We start from the raw sequence: 25,353 nt of genomic DNA, 5'->3' as shown, positions 1-25,353 counted from the left end.
CTGTTAAATGTATTTTGTTTTTCTGAATGTTGAGACGTTTGCCCACTAGTAGCCTATGATAATGACTGTTAGTAAGACATAATCAGTTGTGTTCTGTTCTATGCGATCCTGTAGATGGCAGCAAAGACTGTCTATCATTGAAACGCGCAAGGACTTTATAGTCAGCCCCTCAACACGGTTTTTCACATGGATCTCTTTTGTTTTATCCAGGTCTATACATGATCTACTTTTGATTGAATTATGGCGGTTTATCTCTGTAATAAAGTTTGGACAACACCCAGTAAGACACTGGGTAAGATTGTGGTATAGACTGTGTTAATCTTTCATCATACTAATTGAAAGAGTCTTTTGGCATAGTGAAATTAGAAATAAAAATAAGAGACTCGATAAGGTTCTGTATCAACAGGAAATAAAACATTTTTATTGATCATTTGTGTATATGAAGTTATATAACAACAGTCAGAAAACTCCACAGAGTGAATCACTACACAAAGTGAAACAAAACTGTAAAACACCTCGTCAAAAATGAAGGTATACACAGCAATGTAACTGTCAGCTCGCAGTCACTGCGAACGATATGGCAGGAAATACACCCCAAACAGTTCTACAAGATTACAGAGAAAATTTCCACACACAAAATACTCAAGCAGGCAGTTGATATACACAAAGGCAACTAGGATCTTTCTACAGCATCAGATTCTAATACTTTACACAGCTTTGTCTTTATAGGTTAGTGTGGCTTTTGTCATTGTTGTTTGAGAGAATCAATGTGAATAGGTCCCTGGTAACACAGCAAATGGGATTTTAAAAGTCCTCAATAAGACGTGTTGGGGGGGCTGTTGGCATGCTGTGGTAGGGATCAGTAAGAGCAACATTGCAGTATAATGCAAGTAATGGCTTTTCTTTTGGTATAGGCCTACACCTTAAAATCTCATGCACTCTGCAATGCTGTATTTCACTGAGATCCCTAGTGGGTGTGAGTTTACAATTATTTTACTTACAGTATAATTTGACTGATTTTACTATAATGCTCCTTCTATGGTAATCATTACACCTGTGTACTGTCGTTTTTAGACACATTTCTCCATTGTTTCATTCCAACATGCCGTTCTATAATTGATCAGGTAAAGTATTCTTTCTGTTAAATTAAATAAACACAGTCCCTCAGTTCAAGACACATTGCTATGGGATTAGGTACCTACAAGTATGTTCATCTATTTGGAATAGTTGTCAGGGGTAGTTGTGACCCTGTAGGGCGGTAAAATAAATTAAGCATATTGAAAAAAGAAACACACAAATCAACATTTTCTTTCAACGACTGAATAAGAGCCAAATACATCTACTCTCACAGTAAAAGTAATTAACACCAACACACAGTCCATACTGTACATTCAGAGTTTTCATCTCAAATATAAAAGGGTTGTCAATAGGGAAGTCAACAAATGAGAGAAAAGGACGCAAGTGTTATGTGATACTGTATACATATGTGGATCATGATGATCCAGTACATGTTCAGGTTATATCTATATACTTGTTTTCATATTTTTTTGCATTTATGTACATGATACGTTTTGAAGGGGAAGGGGGTAGATGAATGTAATTTATGAGCAGATTTAAATTTTTCTTATTTTTTCTTTCTTGCTTCCTGATAATTCTCATGCTGGAACTGTGTACAAAGGACAAAAGTAACCAGAACAAAAGCGAGGAACCCTAAACAGAGGATCATGTCAAGCTACAACCTACACAGAATCTACATGTGCTGCGTCCTAACCATTTTACTGGAGAGGAATCTCCTCTTCGTATTCCTCTGTAGTTTTTTTTTTCCTCGGGCAACACCACCCACATAACACTATGGGATGAACATACAAGTATTGCACAGTGCTCAAAAAAATGCTGTGTGGAGCGACACGTCCTCGCTCTCAAAACATCAAAATAGTCTGTGTACAGCTGCATCGATCAGCCAGCCAGCCCAGAGATGTTAAAACTGACGATGCTCTCTTTCTCTCTCTCTCTCTGCATGTAGAAGGGAAATGGCATCACAACATCACTACAGAACAAACTGGATTGCTACCTACTGATAAGCCTACATCTCTAAGCACACACGGCAGTCACAGTGATACACAAAGCAGTCCTCAGAGACTCATATGGAATGACAAATAGCTTTTTCATAATAGTGCTATCAACTACACAATAACATTGAAAACATTTAGAAACTTCTCCTGAAGCTAGCATTGAGTATATGCAAGAGGTTCCTCCAAGATAAGAGACTTGATGGATTTCATGGATTCAAACTTCTTATTTATTCTTCCTGTTCTGGACCCGTAGTGAAGGACTAATATAATCATTGAGGCAGACAATAAACTTGTACGGTTGTTGTTTTTCAAATCCCATTTTCCTCTTGATGTTTTCCTGCGCCAAAACATATAAAACTGGCTTAACTACTATCGACTCAAGGAAGATATGTTGCTCTCATGTACCTTTAAGCAAATACCAAGAACCAGAAGAACTATCGGACAGAAGTTCCCCTGGGATGAAAAATCCTGAAATAAATCCAGTCAACATAGTCCAAAAATGGTGTAAAGAAGTCAACAAGCAATTATCGGTTCAAAGACATCCAGTGCAAAACAGTAGCCACATAAAATGTAAGATTGGCAGTAAAACATGGCTAGCTCTATTGTCACTTTGTGAAGGCAACGCAAAGCAAAGAATGCTGTTCAGGGCACCATCGCAGCCAAAGACATTGTTCCCATAAAACCAAAGCTACAACCACTTTTTAGTGGGAGTATGCATGGAGAGAGGGATTGCTTACAACTGTAACCTCCCTGAAAATGGCAGTGTTTAGAAACCGACTTCACGTCCATTAATATACAGTACAAAAACTGTATACTGACCCAACATGGTACTCTCTTTAAGTTACTTTTTCTCTCTAATTGAAGGCAGGGGAATCTCATTAGACGTCCCCTGGTACAGGTAGATCTCACCCCAGCCCAGTCTATAGCAAATATTGTAAAAAAAATCATGCAGTTTACTAAAAATATTCAGATGCTGAATTGATCTAAAAAATAGTCATCTTTAAAGCTAGAGTCTAAAGTCTTTGTTCCATCTTGGAGACTGTACTCAAAAGCCTGAACGTAATTTCCAGCAACTAGGCTGTTGAAAGTATAAGCAGTTAACAACATATTGTTAAACAAGCTAAGGACACAATGGCTACAGCTTGTTGCTTTTTATAGGGGGAGAGGGGGGCAGTTGCAGGGGTGGGGGGGATTGATTAAATAAACTTTGGGTTTAAAAAGGACCACTTGCCAGGAAACTAAAGAAAGTACAGATCTTTTATGCAAAAGATGGCCTTTAAAATCAGGACCTACTGCATTTCACTTGAAAGAAACAGACCACATCATGATGCTTAGTCTTGCCCAAATGATAATAAAAGGAAGGCTAATCGGTTTGCATCAACTTGAAAAATTCTCATTATTCTGCAATAACACATAGGTGCTTTGATAGAGATATTAGTACAAAAAGTTAAGAAATCATGTGCTTGTATAATTGTCAGCAGCATATAATTCCCAAGGAACCATAGTAGTTAATGGCCGAGTATTTTGTGTTTTTTATGCTTATATTCATATTCTTTTCTCCTGTGATGTTTCATTAGTAAACATAAAGTCAGACACGGTCCTTTATACTGTGAGTATACTTCCACTAGCATTTTGCAGGTTGATATTTTTTACTGGAATGCAATAAGGTTGAATTTTAAATTCCTGTAATATATAATATCGGCTCTCCTCTATATCTGCATTTACATAATTTAAAATAGATATCTTATTAAAAACATCAAGATATACACAGATTAGGAAATGGGTAACAACATACAAACACAAACTAGAAATCATTTTTGTCTGCATACTGATATATACAACTGTGGTACAATAAATTCTTTCAGTCATGCGCTATCTATACAGATCATATTGCTTAAAAGAAGGGGGCATTTGGTTAGGGGGCTCAAGGGCATGAAGATGAGCAACACAGTTTGGGTTGAGAGAGAAAGGGGGAGAGGGGTTTGGGAGGGGGGCAGAACCTGACATAGAAACACAAGTTAAAACAGAGGCGGTAGTAGGGGGGAGAAGGGAGGACAGGAATTCTAAGGGGCCTAGGGCTATGTTTTTAAAGAACCGTTAACAATTAGAAAAGAGGGCCGATAAGACGAGTCAGTATGAAGCTGGGTATTATTTGGGTTTGGGGGTTTCATGACAAGGGGAGGATTGACATTGGATGGACCCATGTATCACTGAGGTATTTACATATACTGGCTAAGGAACACTACAGGACAGGTGCTGAAAGGGGCCCTGCCTATTTCTTGGTGGAGAGCTGGGCGTCCACCTCCTCCTCTGGCTTCAGGACGTGCCACTGGGCGATGGGTCTCCTGGGATTGGCCAGCATATCCGACCAGTGGCGGAGCTCCGTGCCCGAGCTATTGAGGCCCACAAAGACCTTGCCGATGGCATCGTTCTTGCCGATCTTGTCATAGTCCAGAACAGTTACAACAACTTGCACTTTCTGGAAAGGGAGAGAGGGGGAGGGGTGGGGAACACTTTTGTCAACAGTGTTCAATGGCTTCGCTCCAGACGTCGTACTGCTCTCCAAGCTTCATCTCTTCACATTAACTGTCTTTCAAAGTTGAAGTCAGAGGTGCGCTATGTCTAAAAGTACAATTATTGTGAGCAATTGGACTGTGCCGTCAATCTGTCAAATGGTCCTGAATCGAATGTATTGCCTGCTTACTCACTAAGGTAGCTTTTAGACGTTGAGGCGGACATGGAATGTTCATTAGCGATAAATGCCATGTAAGAGCAAGTCTGAATCATGGCAAAGCCAAACATACAACAGATTGTCAGCTTACTCAGAGGTCAAGATTTCAGCCTCAGCATGTGTTCATTCAAAGTGTCGTGGCAGAGCAGGAAGACGTATGTGTCGAGCATTGGCAGGAAATATGAATATGTGCATAAACAGATCTCTGAATAAGTTTAGAAGCAGTACAACGCGTAAGAATTGGCCCATCTCCTATGTGTGTGAGGAGACAGTGTTCATTGAGGCACGCCTAATATGCCATGTAATGAAACACTGAACAAGGTCCCCAGATTGAGGTGGGGTTAGGTGGGCTTTTAAAGGGGTGGTAATTACTTACAGAGTGAGTCATTAAAAACATCTTAGATACTTTGAATTGGGGTGAACAATCCCTTTAAAGGATGGAACGAATAGTAGAACACAGTGTCCTCTTTCTGTCCGATTGGGAGGTTCCAACTGGCATCCACACAGAATAGCTAAGGTTCGTCTCCATAATTGAATCAAAGGCTCGTAGAACCAAACTCGTGGTTTCCGAGGTGTGAAGTGCAAAATCAATTTTAGGCAATTACCTTCTTTATACCCCAGGCACTGACACCATTTAGTTATTTCCTTTCAGCATAATGTCCATGAACTTTACCTTCTGTAATTGTCTTTATATAATAGTTTTTTTCTTTCTTTCCATGTTCTTTGTTTTCAATTGTGGTTAATTCATTGAAGTGTCATAGTACTGGACATTTTCTATAGCCGGTACTGAATTGCGATCAAAACATAATATGGATTTTAATTTGTTATGAAGAGCTTTTGAGTGTTTATAGACAAGTTGTAGTGTGCCTTCAGCATTCACTGTAGTCATTGATGTGTGGAAAATTGCCTCACCACTACTCTGAACAATTGTCTTGTCAAACTGCAAATTTTTTTGTGATAATGCTTTTAATTACAATGGAAATTATGAAAGGAATGATCATGGGACTAATGAAAACGTCCTCGTCACTTCATCTGAAATCATTGTACAGTCTGTACCGTGGTGCCACGCTTCCGAAGAGCACAATCAAAAATTATTGATGAAGATTAGAAATTGAGCTCTTCTAGAAGATTAAGCAACTTTTACAGGCTTATCAGATGTTCCATTGAACTGAACCAGCGTTAGTTTATAGTATGCTCTAATGGCACATTGTAATAACTGTAACTGAGTGATATAAGGCCATGGGGATACTGGTCCAATTTACCTGGATTTGTTCAAATGGTACTTCAAAGCTGAAGGACTCGTTGTAGTATGGGTTCAGGGTGTTCTTCTTGATTGTCGTCTTCTTTTTCTTCAGCCTCTTGCCGTTCTGCATCAGGTGAATCTTAACATATGGGTCTGAGGAGAAAATAGAGGGTCAGGTTACAAAAACTTGGCAGAAAACTGCTATTAACTTCTAAAGCAAGAGTTTGCAGATTGCTTTACTGACAAACAACTAAAATTAAATAACAAACTAATGTTTGTGTATCCAGATGGTATTTCAGATACACAAGACCATACACAAAGTAAAAACAGCTGTTTTTCTTCACATGGTGATAGAAACTACTGTTTGTTAGTGTGGAAATAATTAAGGGAAAGATTTGGGACTGCGGCAAAATGGATTATGTTTACGTCTCTGTGTTTCCCTAAGCAACACATTTTAATTTCCCGAAAATGTCTTCTCAAGCCCCTTGAGTTGAAAGGACAGCCAGCTGTGACCAACCCTTCTCGCCCTGTTTACCCTGCCACACACACACACACACACACAAGCACACACACACGCTCTCCTGCTCTCTCTGGTAATCAGGTTGAGGGTCCTTCAAAGAGACACAAACCCAACCATCAATCTTATAGGTTTATCATTAGCAATCAAGATGTTGGGCTAATGTTCTGTGATTTGTTTACTCCCTCTGAATTCTAATCATAAGCAAGGAGGAGAGAGCCGAGAGACCAGTGACCAGTTGGATACAGGATGCATTCTTAGAAAAAGCTATGTATGAACAGTATGAAAAAATTAAATAAAGAATATTGTAACTGGACAGAACAGTGCATTGTGATGGAAATCCAATATTATGCTTCTTGATGGAGAGCTAAGCATCAGTGTGGCTTCAGTCCTTAAAAAATGTCTCTCGCTTTTAAAATATTCCTACTTATAACCTATATTTATTGATGGTTTCCAGGCGCTAACTGTCTTTATAGGTTTCATGTGTTGTGCTCATGGGAAGTACTGAGAAGGCTATGTCCCCTTTACAATCTGTGGGATTTCTAGATACAGCAAATATTGGACAAGCTTAACTACCTTAATCTGCAATCCAATTTCGAGGAAAAATTGTTGATTGCAATGTTTTCTGTTCATCCTAGACTTATGTGCACATAGGGAGAGAAATCAGAATTGCGGAGAGAAAGAGAAAGTTAAAGAAAAAAAGAGGGAAAGAAAGCGAGTGTGAGAGAGAGCGAAAGAGCAACAGAGAAAGAAAGGTGGAGAGAAAAGAAAAAAAGAAAGACCGAGAGAAAGAGAGAGTGTGAGAGAAAGGAATTGTAAGAAGACAAATGGAGCGATAAAGTGAGGGAAAGATGGAGTGGGAGATAGAAAGATAAAGGGAGGTTTCTCCTGAAGCTGGTGTCCATTGTGACTTTTATTAATCTCCCACTGGGATGGAGAGCTGTATGATGACAAAGCAAACAGAAGACCGTCTATGTGTGTGTGTGTGTGTGTATGTGTGCGTGTGTAAATGCGTATTAGTGTGTGGGAAGAGAATGGGCGGAATTGTATCTAAATGAGAATCTTCTCCATGGTCGGACATTGTGCATCACACAGGCATATTATCACTTGTTTAATCTCTTTCTTCCATCAACTGCCCCTTAGGTTTCATCCCTGTCACCAACAATTCAATTTGATCCCCCAGAGTTTGTGTTTGAACTGTCTCTTGTATAAAAAACAACAACTTTGAGACTTTGGTCTGACCTCCATCAATGCATGAACAACTGCTGGGCAAACTTATAAAATAAATATATGTTTCCTCATGAACAACTGCTGGGCAAACTTATAAAATATATTTTTCCTCATGAACAACTGCTGGGAAAACTTATACAATATATATATATATATGTTTGTTCATGAACAACTGCTGGGCAAACTTATAAAATATATCTATGTTTCCTCATGCATGTTTAGATGAGTGGACAACTAAGGGGAGACAGAGGCAGGACAGAGATCTCAGAGATACACACAAGCAGCAAGTCGGGCAGTGACAGAGCTCCATCTAGAAGAGAAAAAAAAGACACCAAACAAGAGACAGGCCCTGAGGATCACTTCCTCCATCTCTATCTCCAAACTTCTCTGATCTCCCACTGCTTCAAATTCAGACTGTCGCCCACCTCGGAACACTTGTCTGACTCTAATTCAGCCGCCTCTCAACTCTGAAAAGAGTTCCCTCCTCTCCTCAGGGACTGAGACTGAACACACACCACAACAAACCGCCGGGTCGATCACTGATAACCTATCCATTTGCCGCTGGAAAAACATCATTGCATCGTGACAGCGCTATCCAGGCACCTGTTATCTTTGCAGCTGGTAGATGAGGGAGACTGGGTATTATTGTGTTATTGAAGAAGCTCAGCACAACTCATATCCGGCTAATTTTGCCGATTCATCACAGACGACTGTAATCTCTATTTTGTGGATGAGTGGCTTTGCCGCTGTTGCAATGGGTGCATCACTAACAGCTAACGCTTTTCTTGTTTGTGTGTTTGAGAGAGGGTGTGCCATGGAGGCAAGAGTATGTCACTTGTTCCTCGCTCTGGGCCAAGGTGTTATGGAGAAATGCGATGCCAGTGGATAATGCGCAGCCAGTGAACAGGAAGTAGCAAGTTTCTCAAAAAGATTGTCAGGTGCAGGTGTGAATGGGCCAATACCAGAACCTGTCTCATATGATAAATCTGTGTAGCGGCCTAAAGCAGAGCCTCTCTACAAACACATAATGTAACACATTTCCAGACAAACAGTTCCTGTATTTCAAACCAAGCCTGTCTGACACATCCACCTCAAATCTCACCAAAAATAGTTTTTAAGGTTGTTGCTAATTATTGATCGCTAATTACTGCTTATAAGGACAGTGAATGACGGGACAGGCTATCAATGTCAGTCATAATAAAATCTTTTGAGCGATTTATCATCATACAAACCAAAAGCCTTCTTGGTAAAGGAAGAGTGTTAACTGTGTCTACTCCAGAGTCGAGGGTGAAGGATCTGGCTGAGTCTGAATGAACATCAACACAACCAGGTTATATATAGCTCAGCTGTCATCTTAGTTTCCCATCCCAGCATCTTAGATGAGCTATGGAGGAGGGGCACCCAAGCCCAACTGTCATCTCAGTCTCACTGCTTTGGATCCGACATGACACACACAAACGCTCATACAAAAGGCCACGTACACACACACACTTGAAAAAAAAAAGAGTCATTGACAAAGACGATGTGCACCCACGCATTGCCCACACAGAACAACAAAGTTTGACATCCACTAATCACCTCCAAATAGCTTTCCTACTCATTAGTCCTGTGGTGTAATGGCCCAACAGACCCCTTGCCCTTCACTATGTCCAGTAATGTTATCTGTAATAGCTCAGAGTCCAGAAGCTCTCTTTTAACCAGCCAGGCAGGAGCAAAGCCTGCCAAACAAAAACAACAAAAAATGCCACAGATGAGAAGCATGCTGATGGTGTGCGTGTGTTTGTGTGTGTGCTTCCATGGGTGTGTTTGTTTGCGCACGTGCACCTGTGTGTGAGCGAGCAGTAGTTCGGCTTCATTACTGACCCAGGCCTGTGTGATATGATAACCTCCCCACCGAGGGCCATTACCCTGCTATAAGCAGCCTCGATATCCGAGAGGCTGCCACGCGACAGACAATATCCCCATTAGTGTCCCTGTCCTCATCCAAAGCCCCACCACTACACCTCTTTATCTTACACTTAGAGCTTAGAGTACTACTGCAGGGGTACAGGACTGATACAGTACTTGCCTTTGATAATACAGGTACTATGTGGTACTGCCTTAATGGACCTCACAACCCATAATGTGGGTTGACAACAGTACATGTCAGAGCGAGAGTGAGTTACGAGTCAAGGGTTGTCATATACATTAGCTTTGTTATGTTCTTATTTAAAGGGATATTTTCTATAGGCCCCCCTATGTACCTTTAAGGCCCATACCATAAATTGAATGGTAAACTACTATCACAATGCTGCATGTAAACCTTTCAAGAGGCTTTGTGAAGTAAAGTTTCCATTCAACCTGAAGCAACTCACTGTAGTGATGGTCACATAGTGGGAGTTAATCCACTGAGTCACTTTCTACGGAGTTTATAGAAACTAAGGAAAAGTATGAATTGTGCAGTTGCAAGGCAGTGGTGACTTTGAAACAATGGTCTAATAGTTTATCATGATAGTCTCTCATTAACCAGAACTAGTGTTCTCACCAATCTTGTGCTGTGCAATGCAACACTGAGAATGAGACTGCCTGTCCAATTAAATAATATGTATGTTTGTGTAACGGTCTGAATGGTTAGCAAAGCTTAAGCTTGAATTTATAGTATTGCTCTAGTTGTTTTAGTAACAACACTGCAGCACATATTTTAAAGGCCAAACAAAAATTATTAAAAATGATACTTCTGTTAATGAGAACACCTACTGTATGTTTCATCAGCAGAGCTGTAATTACACTAGTCAATCAGGAGAGGGAAGATTCTAGAAGTTAACTCATGCAGACCTTCTGGAACTCCATATAAACTACTCATCACATTCCATCAATTAATCTCTTTCAAGCTCCGTCTGTGGCATGAGAAGAGATAGTTTCAAATGGTTGTTATTACACACATGCCTATTAGTTCATCCATCTGTTAGGGCTTTGAAGTTGACTCCAGAAACCACATACTGTGCACTTCAGGATAACTTCCTTGTCCTCACACTATAAATCTTCTCTCTCAGAAACAAATATAAATCAGACTTCTTCAACTTGTTTTCTTAGTGAGGAGCGAAAAAGAAAATTAGGCAAGTTTTTGGATTTTTGGTATGTTTAGATTTTTGACAAACGAGACTATACGACCATTTACCAAATTATAAAATATCTAAAAACATATTTCTAATAAACATAAAAGTAAAGTAAAGTAAAATAAATGTCTTTTGACATATTATAAAAATATATATTTTTTGGCTTTCTTTTAAAACAGAGCTAGAGTAAAATCCACATGGCCTCTACAGAGAAAACAATGGATTTTTCAATCAAATCAGAAGTATCAAAGGTAATCATGAGAAATGTCAGAATTTACATTTCACCACAAAACATGAATATTAATTTATTCTATGACCATCACAAGGTCTGATACAACATTCACATTCTCTCACACGAACCCCCAAACATCCACCTAGTAAGTCAGTACACCACATGTTATTACTATGGTAATCAGAATTCCCAGGCAAACATGATGGAAACCCACGCCACTATTACCATACAGTCAAGCTGAAATCCCTGACATCACTCAACTCTGACCTGTTAAGCACACACTACTGTATACATAAAACATGCTCAAATTAGTAGGGAGTATGGATTATCACACACACAAGCACTAAATGTCAATCCATGTTTCTATTTCTGTCTATTTCCCCTTTAGCTCCAAAGTCAATGTCTTGTCCTCAAACCACCTCCCCGCCTGCCTTCCTATTAGCTCGTCAGTTTGACTGACAGCTCAGGATGTGGCCAATCCTGCCATGCAAATGGACACAGGTGAAAGCTACTGGTAGCGGCATAAAAAAGCAGCAAATGAGTGTTTTTTGGAGGCCTAATGGCTACCCGCGGTTGTCTGACAGATGAGAGAAAACCCTGGGCTCTTAACCCTTGTGTTATCTTCGGGTCATTCTGACCCATCAGTCATTGTGACCCACCGTCGTATTGCGACAAATTTACCGCATACAAAGACAAAGTGAAGCATTTTCTTTTAACAGCTAGGCTGTCTCAGACCCCCCACATTGCAAAGGTTAAAAGAAAATTATTTTAATTTGTTTTTGTATTGGGTAAAATTGGGTAAACACAACGATGGTTCGTTATGAACCTTTGGGTCATGTGACCCGAAGGCAGTACGAGGGTTAATGTGCAGAGTGCTATCGTGGGGTGGTCGGGCTCTGATGGGCCTGGTCCGGCTTCTCAGGAGTGGGGAGAAGGGAGCCAGGTGCATGATAATTACAGTGGAGAAAGTCTGAAGCGGTGAAGTGGAAATAAAGGGAGAGAAGGAGGGGGGGGGGAGGGAAAGAAGAGAAGGGGAGAGAACAGGAGGAGAGGGGGAAAGAGGAGGCGGAGAGGGAAATAGAACAGGAGAGGGAGACAAGAGGAGAGAGAGGGGGAAGAGAGGGGGAGTAGAGGGGGGGTACTTAGAGACGGGCAGAGAAATGGACTGGAGGGTGCATGGTGGGTGAGTTGGTGAGCATGTGAACATGGTTGTATGTGTTTTGATGTGTGTGCGCAACTGTGTATGGGTGGAGAGAGGAATCACTAACGTGCAATCCTATTCATGGTGCATGAATGGAGTAGTCAAATGTACAAGGAAATGACACGCACATAGCCGGCTATAGAGCTGAGCCTCTCTCCACAACAGGAAATGACACGCACACAACTGGCTAAGGAATTGGGTCTCACTCTCAACCACAGGAAATGAACTGCAATTTGGACCTGACGTTCTATGAAAAGAGAATATGAACAGAAAATGAGTTGCTTCATGGGAAACCTGAATGGCGGTGTAGGATTTCTGATGAAGCATTGAGGGGGGGGGGGGGGGTGTCTGATGTCCATCATGTCATCGTCAGCCCCTGAGCCCCCTAGTGACCTGAGTCTGTGTGATTTGAGGCAGTGCTGGATAGATTCATACACACACGCAGACTCACACACACACATGCATGTGAGTTCTACCCCTCTAACAAGTGACACATTCGGTTACCATGGTGCTTGGCTCAATTTCCAGAGGGGACCTGTGTGTTGAAAATTGAAAATAAAAAATAGGGTCAGTCTAGATGGGGACACTGGAATTTCAAAGCTCTTTCAGTGATAGCTCTGGGACCTCCTTCGATGTAGAAGCCTCAGCGTGATCATTACGGCCCACAGCGATCATTAGCGGTCATATGTGTGTTTTCTCCCACACAACAGCAGGTCTGCTAGGTGGTGGTCTGTTTCCTCCCACACAAATGATCCTTTCTGGGAGCCTGGCTCTAGCCTAGTTGTGTTGGTGTCTCCACAGGGAATTGTGCAAGACAATACAATAGAGTTGTTCTAAGAGAAAAAGCCTTCTTCCTATCAATGTACCCAGTTCCAAAGTTGGCTTGGTTTTGCAATGTTTTGCAGGTTGGGTAGGGATAGGGAAACTCAGAGAAAGACAGAGAGATTTGGAGCCAAAGGTACATTTTGTGACACAACATATGAGGCTGTCGTGAAGATAGCAATTGAAAACAATGTACATCAATGTGTACCACATAAAACCGATAGTTTAAACTGCAGTACGCTCTGTTATAATGAAACAACAGACACAGAAAGGACTCCAATGACTTCAAGGGCTGAAACAGGTTGGGGGGGCGGGGGGCTTGGGAGCATCTTGGCTCACCTGACAAGCCTCCCACGTCCATCTTCTTCAGGTTCTTAGCCTCCAGGATGACCACGGTCAGCTTTCCAGCAGTAGGGACGTATCGCAGAGAGAAACAGATATCTCCAAGTTTCTCTTGCTGTGTGAGAGAAAGAGGAAGATGGCGGTTTCAGACCGGTTAATCATAGATTGAAAAATCAAATCAAAAATGCATTATCAAGACCAGTACCCATTATCACTTTGAAGTGTTTTGTCAAGGGACTTATACAATGCTGTCTCCAGAAACTTTCACTACATGCTGTGAGCTTAGAACTGTTTAGTTTGACAACATGGAGGTTGGAAAATTGCCAAGGTTATAAGGTTTGTTTCTCGCTAAAGAGCCATTACCAAGTACTTCAATCATTCTATTGTGTCACACACATCAGCAACAAAATAAATGATAGTAATCATACTGGGAACAGAACCTGATACCTATTTCTAGCATTACTCAGTGTAACAAGGGGAACAGACGAGCACTCAATAACTCTCTCATATAATAGCATTACCACTGACTGAAAACAGCCATTAACAACAACCATTATAAATCACCTTTTGCCTAAATAGGCCTGCATATCGACTTTTGTTTTATATGTAAGGATTTTCATCCAGTTATAATCACATCCCATTTTCCCACTGCAGCTTAATAGCATGTGGGGGGATTGTAATAGGGTTGCCAGGATTGTGTGTAGTAGAAGGGGGCAGTCAGTGGCTGTGTTTCAACCCAGGACTGTCATCATTAAGTCCCATTCATTTCACCATTCTGTCCAGCAGCTAGACCTCTCTACAAAACCTCACAATGCCTAAATAGACTCTCACCTTAATGACTGCAACTTCAGTTTAATCAACATAAATACACACTCCTGGGAGACTGGCTTGAGAGCTAGAGAGAGACTGCGATATTAATCACGCTTGTCTGGAGCGCCAATCACACTCTAATGTATTCCATGAATAACTGAAAAAGGCCAGCCACAGCCTTTTGAGTTGGGAGAACCTCTTCTCTGCTGAACTGTTCATGTTTGGTATGACAGGTTGAGGATGTAGACTTCACTGTGTAAACACAGTTTGTATGTATACTCTGAGGTGAGCTTGGCTGACGTGATGAATGACAGAGACAGGTCGTTCGCAGGTGAATAACATGTCCATTATTTCAATTCCTTTTGCGAGGATGAAAAGCACATTTACTGAAGGGACATTGCTGTGAATCTTTTTTCCCCCCATTCTTGACAGAATATGCAATTTTGAGGACAGTTTGTCAGGGAAATACCAGTACCTCAAAGCGTACAAGCTCTTTTGAGGTTTACAAAGGACTGGCTTCATGAAAATCTGACTGTGTTTGAAATAGCTGAACCCACTGCAATGACTATTTACAGAATGGATATAGAGTCTCAGTTGTTGTTAGCCATCCCAGAGAGAGCCTGCGTTTGGCATGACCTTTGTTGGTTGTAATTTGCAGCTATTGAAGCAGGTCGAAGTTGTTAAGTATGTCTGTTTATCACCCTACCCACTTTTATCCAAGACTCTGAATCAACAAGCACAACTTTTAGCAAAGATTTTCCCATATCACATGCACTACTGTCCCTTACGGTCACCTAGGTATGGCGCAAGGATTCTGTGACACATAAAGTCCTTACATAATGACCACATTTCAGAGTTGACTACGGCAAGTTGAAACACTGGCTCGACTCTTCAGTGAAAGTGGCAATTTCACCAAAAGACAGTCAATGGCACTTTCTAGCTTTAAAGGCAGTATTACAACGTCTCAAGCCTTGCATGAAATTGTACAGGGATGCTGTCTGACACGGAGTCAGCGTATAGCGCAACACGGACAGGCTTCAACCTTCACTGTTGCCCTTCAACTACTTGGCAGCATCAGGCCTCAGAAAGTGTTATAATTAACCTTCACATAAACTGAGCACAAAAAACAAGTTCTCCTAGCAACCAATGTTTAAATGCTATAATGCCATGACATTTACCATGAAAATTGAATATCCCCAACTGCAGGCTGGAAGCCATACTCTTATTAGTGGAAGGGAACACATGGAGGGTTGACATTTCCATAAGAGAGAGATTACCCAGGCTATGGCCCCTCAACCTGCAATGGCATCTCAACAACACGTGTTTAACACAATAATATGATTATTGTCAGAAAAACAACAACAATTGCATCTGAAATGGTGCGTTTTTTCTCGACATCAACCCTCTTTAGCAGCTGTTAGATGTCTTCTTCTGTGGCCTTACCTCCTCCTTCTCAGCACTCTGCAGATCCCTCCATTCCTCCGTCACATGGCTGAAGTCCACCTTGTTCATGGTCACCTTGATGTCGCCGATGGCGTCGTGCTTGGAGAAGCGGTCAAAGTCGTACACGGTCATCACCAGAGTCTTGCCTCCCAGCTCCACATAGGGCACCTGAGGGAGTTAAAAGCCATACTGGTCACACCACTGAAGAGGGCTGGTTGGCTGAAACGTTTCAAGTCCAGGTCTGGAATAAACAGGAGAGTGCACGGTGTCTGAATAAACCGATATCAATTGATGAGTTTATAATATAATACAAATCTGCATAAAACACTAACTATTGATACTGACGAATGGTAGTTGTACTGGTAAGCATGTAGTTCAAATGGGTGTCCAGCCTTATAGACTCAGTGAATCGGAGCAGTCCTGCTAGGTGCTGGTAATTACATGTCAAGGACTTGGGATCAGGAAGAGTGTGTTGGGGAAGTTGAGAATGTAGAGCCTAGCTAATCAATCACACACGCTTCCTCCATCCCTGTCACTGACAGACTGCCTGATCTGGAGCAGATTCAGGGACAGTGAGTGTGTGTGTGTTCATGTTCATGTGTATTACGATCCAGCAAGTGTGTGTGCCTCGGTGTGTATTTATGTTCTGGAGTGTTGGTGTTGCGGGCAAGGTGAAAAAGATATGTGCGTGTGTGTGAGTGTGCTGGGGGGATTGTGAGCATGCTGTCTGGGATTTTGATTTCCTGATTGCCTCCAATTGAGACATTTTTCAAGACAAAACTCATTATACAATGTGGACTTGTCACAACACAGCGACAAACTGCTTGATTGGCTGGAGAAGAGATAAGCGCCCAGGGTTTGTCCTTGACGCTATCTCACAGCCACTCTACTGACTCCTTCATTTCAATAACCTGCACACTTGGAATTACAGGCTGGTTGTGGAACTGTGGGACTGGGATTCCTTCGTCTTCATAGTCTACACGTTTAATGTATTCCAGAGACGGGAATAGAAGAAAAGTTGGCACCCGTATAGAAAACTTGCCACAAGCTGCTTATTTCTCACAGCAGACAGACATCTGTGGATTTCTACCCCCGCTGGTTGAGTGACTAAACTTTTCCACCACAGGGTAACATTCACACATTCAAGACTGGGAAATGTTTGCTCAAATCTAGGCCAAGGCAGGAAAGGTGCATCTGCCTATGTTAATCCAAATCACACCACTTTGGTGTGTGTGTGTCTGTGTGTGTGTGTGTTTGTATGTGAGGCAGTCTGTCAGGAGCTTGTTAATGTGCCAGCTGGTCGCTGTCTCTACACCTTCACAGAATCCACCACTGCATGCAAATTAGTTTGTCAGTGGAACTAACAAACAGTCTACTGCAACTACAATCTGTACTACATATGTATACTGTGCATACCTAGCATACAAGATGTCTCTACACATAATTCACACCGTATTTGTGTTCAGACTGTACTGTACCTTAAAGGTAAACTGCTCGTTGAAGGTAGGGTTAAGGGTCTTCCTGTGGACCTTGGTCTCAAACTTCTTCTTCTTGTCCGGTAGCAGGTAGACCTTGACGTAGGGGTCAGAGGTGCCTCCCATGTCCATAGCAGGCAGCTCGGCAGCCTGGATGATCCCTACCATGAGCTGAGAGGAGCGTGGGAGATGAAAAGAGGGAGAGCGGAGACACGAGTCAGTACCACTCCAGCCCAGCTAACAGCAGCCAGCAAAGCCTGCACTGTCATTCCACCACCATCTTGAGACGAGCATCTGAACTGAGGGACTCTTGCTATGAGAGTCATTGTATATGCCGTCCTGTCACTAGCGCGAGCGTGTGTGGCACAAGAATCCGTCTTTAAACTGGATATCTGTCTAGTGTATCGTGTTTCGAGTCTCTGTAGAAACCGTTTTAGGCACCAGATAAGTCTTCAGATGATGAATAATTGATGGTTGTGTGGGTGATATTAATGTTCCATCACGCCATAACACTCCCCGGACTTTTTGCGAATGTGAGAGTCACTCAGAGTGAGAGTCCAACCTAGCTGCGCGTCTCTCTCTCTCTCCCCCATCTTTCTCTTTCTCTCTCTCTCCCCCACATAGGGCTGATAATTGATAACCACAGCGGAGGCCCTGGAAGGCTGATTGACCTGCCAGTCAGGGGACACCTCCTTCAAGGCCTCTTACGGGTCCGCCTAGTCAGTCAATCAACATCCTATCAGGCTGCCATCAATTGGCAATCTGGAGGGCGACAGGGCCACTCAGCCATGGAGCCCTCCAGCTGTCAGAGACCTGTGTGGACCATGTGGCACAATAAAGGAAAGGGGTGGATTTGGTGCACTGACAGATGCTGGAACCTGACAGAGGAGAGATGGTGGTGGGAGTCCAGCAGAGAAAGGTCTTCTTGAAGAGATGGGTTAGGGCGGAGATGGGGGTTGATGGACGGTACAGACGACCACGCTGAATACTCCACACACACACACACACACACATTCTGCCCACGGTTTACACACAAGTACGCCACAACGCCACACACAGGGAGCACCATGGGAAAAGCATGGACCGTCCTCGATCATGACTGTCTTGTGCAAAAATGCACTGTCAGGGAATGCATAACATTGTCACAAAACGGTTGCACTGACACTATACTTTTAAGAGATTCTGTACACAGACAGATATAAAAACTCTAAAATGGTCTCACCAAAACATGTAAAATAGCCCAACAAGCGATGAGAATATGTACAATTACCTGGATACTGGAGTTTTGTTTGGCCCAGCTCAGATGGGGGACAGCACTCTGTGACTGTGTGACTATTCATCCTGGCGTGATGTCCCTTCGATTGTAGCATAGCCATAAACAGAGGCTCAGTGTCATGTCTTGCTACAGCGTTGTGTCACAGTGTATTTACAGTGAACCGCATTACCCATAATGCCTCATCATCACAGAGAGGAGGACAGTGGAGGTCAACGTTGTTTTCGCTTGTTGAAGGACGACCTTCAACTTTATCGTCCTCGGGTGGGTGTCGATTGGCGGTTTGTCAAAAAACAAAACATTTATCTTAAAATGAACACACTTCAAATAAATGTGCGTACCAAACAATTATGAACACTATCGCAATTAAAACAGGATAGGCTCTAAAAAGGCAATTGAGCCAATCGTCAAGAGGCTCGCCAGCGGACAAACAGCGACGACACATGAAGTGTGTTTCACAGACGAGCGGGAGTGTGTCAGCACAGCCTGCACCAGGTCGTGACCCCGCTGTGTTTGTGGGATATTGGACACAGACGGGAGGTCCGGGGGGCAGAGAACCAAGCAGCGTGGACATGCTGGTGATTCAGCTCCTGGCACATTGTCCTGTCCTATTGCAATGGGCCCCACTCCAACAGCGCGCTCTCTCTCTCTGTCACACACACACGCATGCATGCACACAAACCTCACACTTCAAAGAAGTGGCTGCCATGCCTTAGGGGGATGTAAAACTAACTCTCACATCCCCTTTTCCTGTAATCTTTCTTACGGTTTCCTAATACTGGTCCTGTTTTGGAGGTCACCTGTATGGCTGGGCTATGACAGAAAGGCCCAGGTAGAGAAGAGAGGATGTTCTGAGAGTATCATATGAGGGTTATTTATTTCTGTTTAAAATGGTTATGCAGACCATTGACTCTTGTTCCTGAAAGCTTAAAGTCTCCCGTTAGACGTGTTAAAAGGCTGATGAATGGCGTGATGGGGAATGGTGATGAGGGAGCGGTGTTATGCTTGTGTTGCTTGGAGCCAGACGCTCCCATGTTATCCCGCTCCTCATCACTCTCCACTGGCTACCTATCATGGCCCGTATCAGATTCAAGACCCTGGTATTGACCTTCCGAGCAGTGAACGGGACTGCACCCGTCTACATCAAGTCTCACCTACGGTCTTCTTCAGACAACCGCCTGGTGGTCCCACCGCTCAAGACCGCCCGGTCCCAACACAAGCTCTTCTCCTGTCTGGCCCCCCAGTGGTGGAATCAACTCCCCACCTCCATCAGAGACACTGACTGTCTCTCCACCTTCAAGAAAAGGCTCAAGACGCACTTGTTCCGGGAGTACAACGGTACTTAGGAATGGTTCGCTTGACCCGATGTTAGTTTCCTCAAGGATCACAATGACTCTTGCTTAGAGACTTGTTGCTCTTGTGGTTAGTGGTAACTGACTTAAATTTTTGTACTCGCTGTGATATATTGTTTTTATTATTGTTGCTTGCTTTTTCCACAGGTACACTTGCACTTATAGCAGTTCATGTTGTTTAATTGTAACTTGTTTAACTACATGCTCTTATGGTTCTTCCCTTTGGCACTTATTTTGGTTGTTCACAATGTGTGCTTCATGTTTTGGCTACTCGCAATGTTTTGTGGCTATCTCGTGGTTATGATCAGTGACCTATGCACTTTGTAAAGCTCTCTCTTGGAAGTCGCTTTGGATAAAAGCGTCTGCTAAATGAATAAATGTAAACGTAAATGTAAAATGTTTGTGTGGCACGTGAGGACTCCTCTGAGGGTTATTGGACAATGCTCTCCCTCTCTCCCCCGTCCCTGTCTCTCCCTCTCCCTCTCCCTCTCCCTCTCCCTCTCCCTCTCCCTCTCCCTCTCCCTCCCTCCCTCCCTCCCTGTCTCTCTGTCTCTCTGTCTCTCTGTCTCTCTGTCTCTCTGTCTCTCTGTCTCTCTGTCTCTCTCTGTCTCTCTCTCAGTAGCGAGCTCCCTTCCCAAGCTCTCATTAGCACTAAAAGCCTGGTCTCAAGAGTCACTGGCCGCATCACCCATCACTGCTGGTTAACCAAAGTAAACAAACTGAATTTTCACCTTACACCTCATTTTTCCTCTCTCTCCCTCTCACTTCACCATTCAAGCAAGACTTTACTCTATTCAGCTAAAGAGGGCAGATTACGTTACAACAAAATCCATACGCATGCACACTCGCACACAAATACATGCACACACTCTAGACTGTTAGAGTGAAACAATCACTTATGCCAATTTCCCTCAAGTGGACCCATTTACGTTTCTCTGTGATTTAAAAACCTGTGCAACCTGATCAAGTGTTACGAAACCATTTGAGCTCTTATTTGACTCTCATCCTGTCACTGAGCTGGAGGTAAGTCAGACTGGAAGAAGGTTCGTTGTGTTCGCTTCTCCAGCTAGAATTAATCTGTCCACTGACTGGGCGAGGTGGGCCTGACATTCCAGGTGTCCTTCACATGTGATTGGACAGTCCCCCCCCCCCACACACACACAAAACGACTAGTTTCTCCCATCGCTTGACAGCGAACGTCAGCTTGTGAAAAATGTCCCATGTTCGGTGCCTTTTATGATTGGTGATGATTATCTTATGATAATATTGTGATTACTAGCATACTCACAATTATCACAGTAATCATCATTATTGCTATCATCACCACTGAGGAAACTGATTTGAGAAGGATACCACGTGAGCATATTTGTTTGTATATGTCTGTGTCTGTTTGAGTATGTGTGCGCGCGTGTGTTTGTTTGTGTTTGTGGGTCCGTGAAGCATGTTAGCAGGTAATCCCAGTCTGTCAGGTTTGTTTATGGCAGAGAGTTAGCTAGCCCAGTGAGATCTAGTCCCGTGCTCATGCCCAGCCTCTATTATCTGTCACTGAACATCTGCCAACAGGAAGTTGTTCTGCTCCTGTAGACTCTCTACTTTTAAAACTCAGCCACTGTGAAAAAACCCAGATGGGTTTCAGCAGGGACCGCGATTGGTTGAGGCTGAAAGAGCACATTAGATTTTTTGGGGGGAGAGATCTGCAAATCCCAAGTTAGTCCTTAGAAAAAGAGGACAGGAAGTGATGAACAGGAACACAAAGTTGCCTACCGTGAACCTCTTGTGGTGTGCAGCAATGTTGTGACAGGGTTATGCATAACCTGCTCTGCAGAACCGTCTCAGGAGGGGGCAGATGAATGGATGGACCACCACAGAGGAGGGGGCAGAAGAAGGGATGGACCACCACAGAGGAGGGGGCAGAAGAAGGGATGGACCAACACAGAGGAGTGGGCAGAAGAAGGGATGGACCACCACAGAGGAGGGGGTAGAAGAAGGGATGGACCACCACAGAGGAGGGGGCAGAAGAAGGGATGGACCACCACAGAGGAGGGGGCAGAAGAAGGGATGGACCACCACAGAGGAGGGGGCAGAAGAAGGGATGGACCACCACAGAGGAGGGGGCAGAAGAAGGGATGGACCACCACAGAGGAGGGGGCAGAAGAAGGGATGGACCACCACAGAGGAGGGGGCAGAAGAAGGGATGGACCACCACAGAGGAGGGGGCAGAAGAAGGGATGGACCACCACAGAGGAGGGGCGGGTGACCATACTTACGAAGGAGGACCTTTCTCAACAACGACACACACAGGGCGATTCGGAGAGCGGACCCTTACCGTATTCTCAGTGAAATTGTAATCCAGCGAGTATTGTAATTTGCCCAGTTTCTCGTCCTCCTTGGGCTCCGCCTCTTTCTCCGTATCGGTCAGCCCTGTCTCGGCATCATCCTCATCCTTCAAGGCCTGAAGGACACACCCACCAAGAGTCAGTGTCTCCGGGAGGTGTCAGTGCCCGGGCCCCGCCCGACTGTGGCCCAGACCCACGGCCTGCCAGCAGGCTTGCTCGCAGAACCCCGCTCCTGAAAAGCTGCCTTTCTTTTTTAGTTTGGGAGGAGGGGGGGGGGGGGAGCAAGCACTAAACCACAAAAGCAGTTAAGACTAGTACATGCTCTATGCTCAGGTCAAGACCCTTGATGATGTGGTTCTGAAAAACTGAGCAGAGAGAAAAAAAGGAGAGTAAAAAAGGAGAGTAAAGTGGAGTCATTTGAAGAATATGAGAAATAGGAGGGAGAGAAAGGGAGTGCACGAGCTGGAGAAAGTAAGACAGGGTGAGGGGAAAGCGAAAGAGGGACAGTGACAAGAGAAAGAGAGAGAGGGGAGAGAGAGAGAGAGATCATTGCAAGACTATTCCTGTGATGTTATTTCAAGCAGATTGAGTTTCTGGAAGAAACTAATCAACTGGGAAATGTCTGGAGAGAAAATGGTGTGAGAAAAGAGCGTAGAGAAGAAGAAGAAGAGAGAAGTAGCCCTTCGCTGGCTGGTTAGGAGGAGGAGGGTGGCGGTGGATCATGACCTCAGTGGGGCGGGGTCAGTTGGTCATTACAAAGCATGCGATTGAAGAGGCAGACAACTAGCTTCTCAAGGTTCATCATTCAAGTGTCAACGGTTGCCTTTCCAAACTCTCAAACTTTCTCTTTTCATTATGCATGCAGGGCATTCTCAGTAGATACAGAACAGTGCTTTTGTGTAAACCCCCATTCTCAAGTCTCCACATCCCTTTTAGGAGACACAGTCACATTGCCACCATAACTTTCAGCTGCATGTGTAAACCCCATGAAGATGGTAGCTATAAGCAACATGCCAGCGTTACACTAGGTGTCGGTGCTGTGGGGAGGGGGTGGAGGACAATGGGAACCTGCCCTATTAGTTTGTAAGGTTGCTGGTGTAAAAAGCAAAAAGGATGAACAACATTGATTTGTTTTGAAGTACATTTTGGCTTTGTCCCATCTGTCTCCATGTGCAAGGGTGAGCACACTGAAAGTGCACCCAGACATATTCCTGTCTTAGCTCTAATGATCAGTGTTGCTTGGACACAGAGAGAAGGAGAGGACAGCGAGTAAAATGAATAAGTAAAAAGCAGATATCCGTGAACGGTGCCTGCAATTACTGTTCCTACATGTCTTGGTAAATGTTGGAATGGAAAGTCTGATCAGTATGTTTTATAGCTTAATTCAAAACACTGTGCTCTACGTGGTGGAAATGGCATAAGGCCTTTGCCTCAAGGTCGATATAAATAAGTGCAAAGCTCAGACTGAGGCGTACTCTTATTGGAGCGTTATTAAAGAACATTTAGTAGAAGCTAGCTGCTTAATCATTTTACATTCGCTTATGGGCACTCGTTCGAAAATGCAAATTGATGAATTGAAAGGCATCAGAGACTCTCAAGTGAGTGAAAAATCAATGTAGTTCAACCTTGTCAAAGCGCACCCAGTGCTTCCTTCGTACATATATATGTGCATATGCAGGAATACACACATATATACAGTAGATATACATGAACTGTATGCATAGTTACATATATGTGGTTCTAGGGGAGTATGCTGTTGTCAAGAGGCTAGGAAACGTCAGAGTAGCAGGCTTATAAAGATCCAACAGCAATTGGGAACCTACCGCCAATGACAGTCCCGAACAGTCATCAGACACAACACAGATAAGGAGGACATAGAAGGAAGAGAAACAAATTAAAACAACCACACACAGGAGTTAACACCAGAGTCTGGGCACACCAGGAGAAATGACTGCTTGCCTGTGGAGCTGCTGGCTCTGCCTTCAGGGACTACGACCAATAGAAGAGGTGTGATTTTATTAAACGGAAGTATTTTGTTGTATGGCTTCCTTTGAAGGATAGCAAAATTGCCAGATAGATAATGTGTATATTGTCGAGCACTGGACTTTTCATTATAACGTTTCTTATGCTATTGTTTAGGTAGTCTTAGTAATTTGATCAAGAGCCTCACTGGGTGGCTCTGGTTAGTCAGAACTCTGGTTTACCTTCTTTAAGGTCTAGATATCCCTTGTGAACACTTGAACCGAACAAGAAGCTACCTTAACCAATTACGTGTCAACAAAGTTGACATTGCTAATTGCTAATTGCTAATAGTATATGTTAAGTCCACATATTAACCTTTCAGAGCTGTCAAATGTAAAGACACCTGGGGACATATGTGTTATTGTGAGACAGTTATTGCTGCTGCTAAATTCCACTGAATCAGCCTACCTTCTCTCACTTAACATTAGTGTTTCATAATGTAAGTGATGCTGGCGTGGACAGACTGGAAATTAAACAGACATTGTCAATTATTCCGTTAAGGGGGGGATGAAGTGAGAATCGTTGTTTATGCAATTAGTTTACTAACCGAGGTTAAAGTGTTCGTGTGCCATATCATCTTTGAGAAATTGAAAGGGAGGTCTCGAAAAATGTACTCCCCTTCACTTGTGATTAGCCAACGTCATTTCTCTGGGTTGATACCACTTCATAATATACCATAGAATTCCATACTTAGTAATCTCTAAAAGAGTAGACTGAGTAAAAAGGAACTAATAACAGAAAAAAAAAATGAAAGAAGGAAGAGAGATTTAAAATGTCTCTCTGCGATGCTAAAAACCAGGCTTCCTCACACAGTCCTGTAATTAGAGTAAATGGTGAGGTGTCATCTTAGACGTGACAGTGTCAACCAAAGTTGTGTGTGTGTGCGTGTATAAATGTGATCATTGTGAAATACGCAGTAATAAAGTGTTTGCAGCAACTGGTAATGCCAAGGACTGCACTGTAGGTGTATGTGTCAGTCAATTACATTTGTCTACATGTTAAAAATGTGTACATTCCTGTCAATCCTAGCACTATACTTGAATCCACAAAAACTATAAATAGTACCATCAAGATATATGTAACATTGCAGTATTCAACAAGTAACATAATTTTAAACTCAAAAACTGTAAATGTGTCTTAAAGGTGCTCGTTGGCAG

General features: G+C 43.1%; 1 protein-coding gene across 1 annotated transcript in view; it reads right to left on the bottom strand.

Moving 5' to 3' along the window:
• Positions 1–401: 401 nt before the first annotated feature.
• Positions 402–25,353, bottom strand: part of syt1a (synaptotagmin Ia) — a 131,774-nt gene continuing 106,822 nt past the window's right edge. Inside the window, exons 6-11 of the mRNA XM_062482922.1 lie at positions 22,165–22,281; positions 17,217–17,384; positions 15,739–15,906; positions 13,483–13,600; positions 6,066–6,199; positions 402–4,551 (exon numbers count right to left, since the gene is read on the bottom strand). Coding sequence (XP_062338906.1) covers positions 4,345–4,551; positions 6,066–6,199; positions 13,483–13,600; positions 15,739–15,906; positions 17,217–17,384; positions 22,165–22,281 — 912 coding nt within the window. The 3' untranslated portion in view covers positions 402–4,344. The remainder of the gene's footprint in view (positions 4,552–6,065; positions 6,200–13,482; positions 13,601–15,738; positions 15,907–17,216; positions 17,385–22,164; positions 22,282–25,353) is intronic.

Source organism: Osmerus eperlanus, chromosome 17, assembly GCF_963692335.1.
Source record: "Osmerus eperlanus chromosome 17, fOsmEpe2.1, whole genome shotgun sequence".
In the NCBI taxonomy this organism is placed as follows: Eukaryota; Metazoa; Chordata; class Actinopteri; order Osmeriformes; family Osmeridae; genus Osmerus; species Osmerus eperlanus.
Note: the sequence above shows the minus strand (reverse complement) of the source record. Positions and strands in the feature narration are given on the sequence as shown.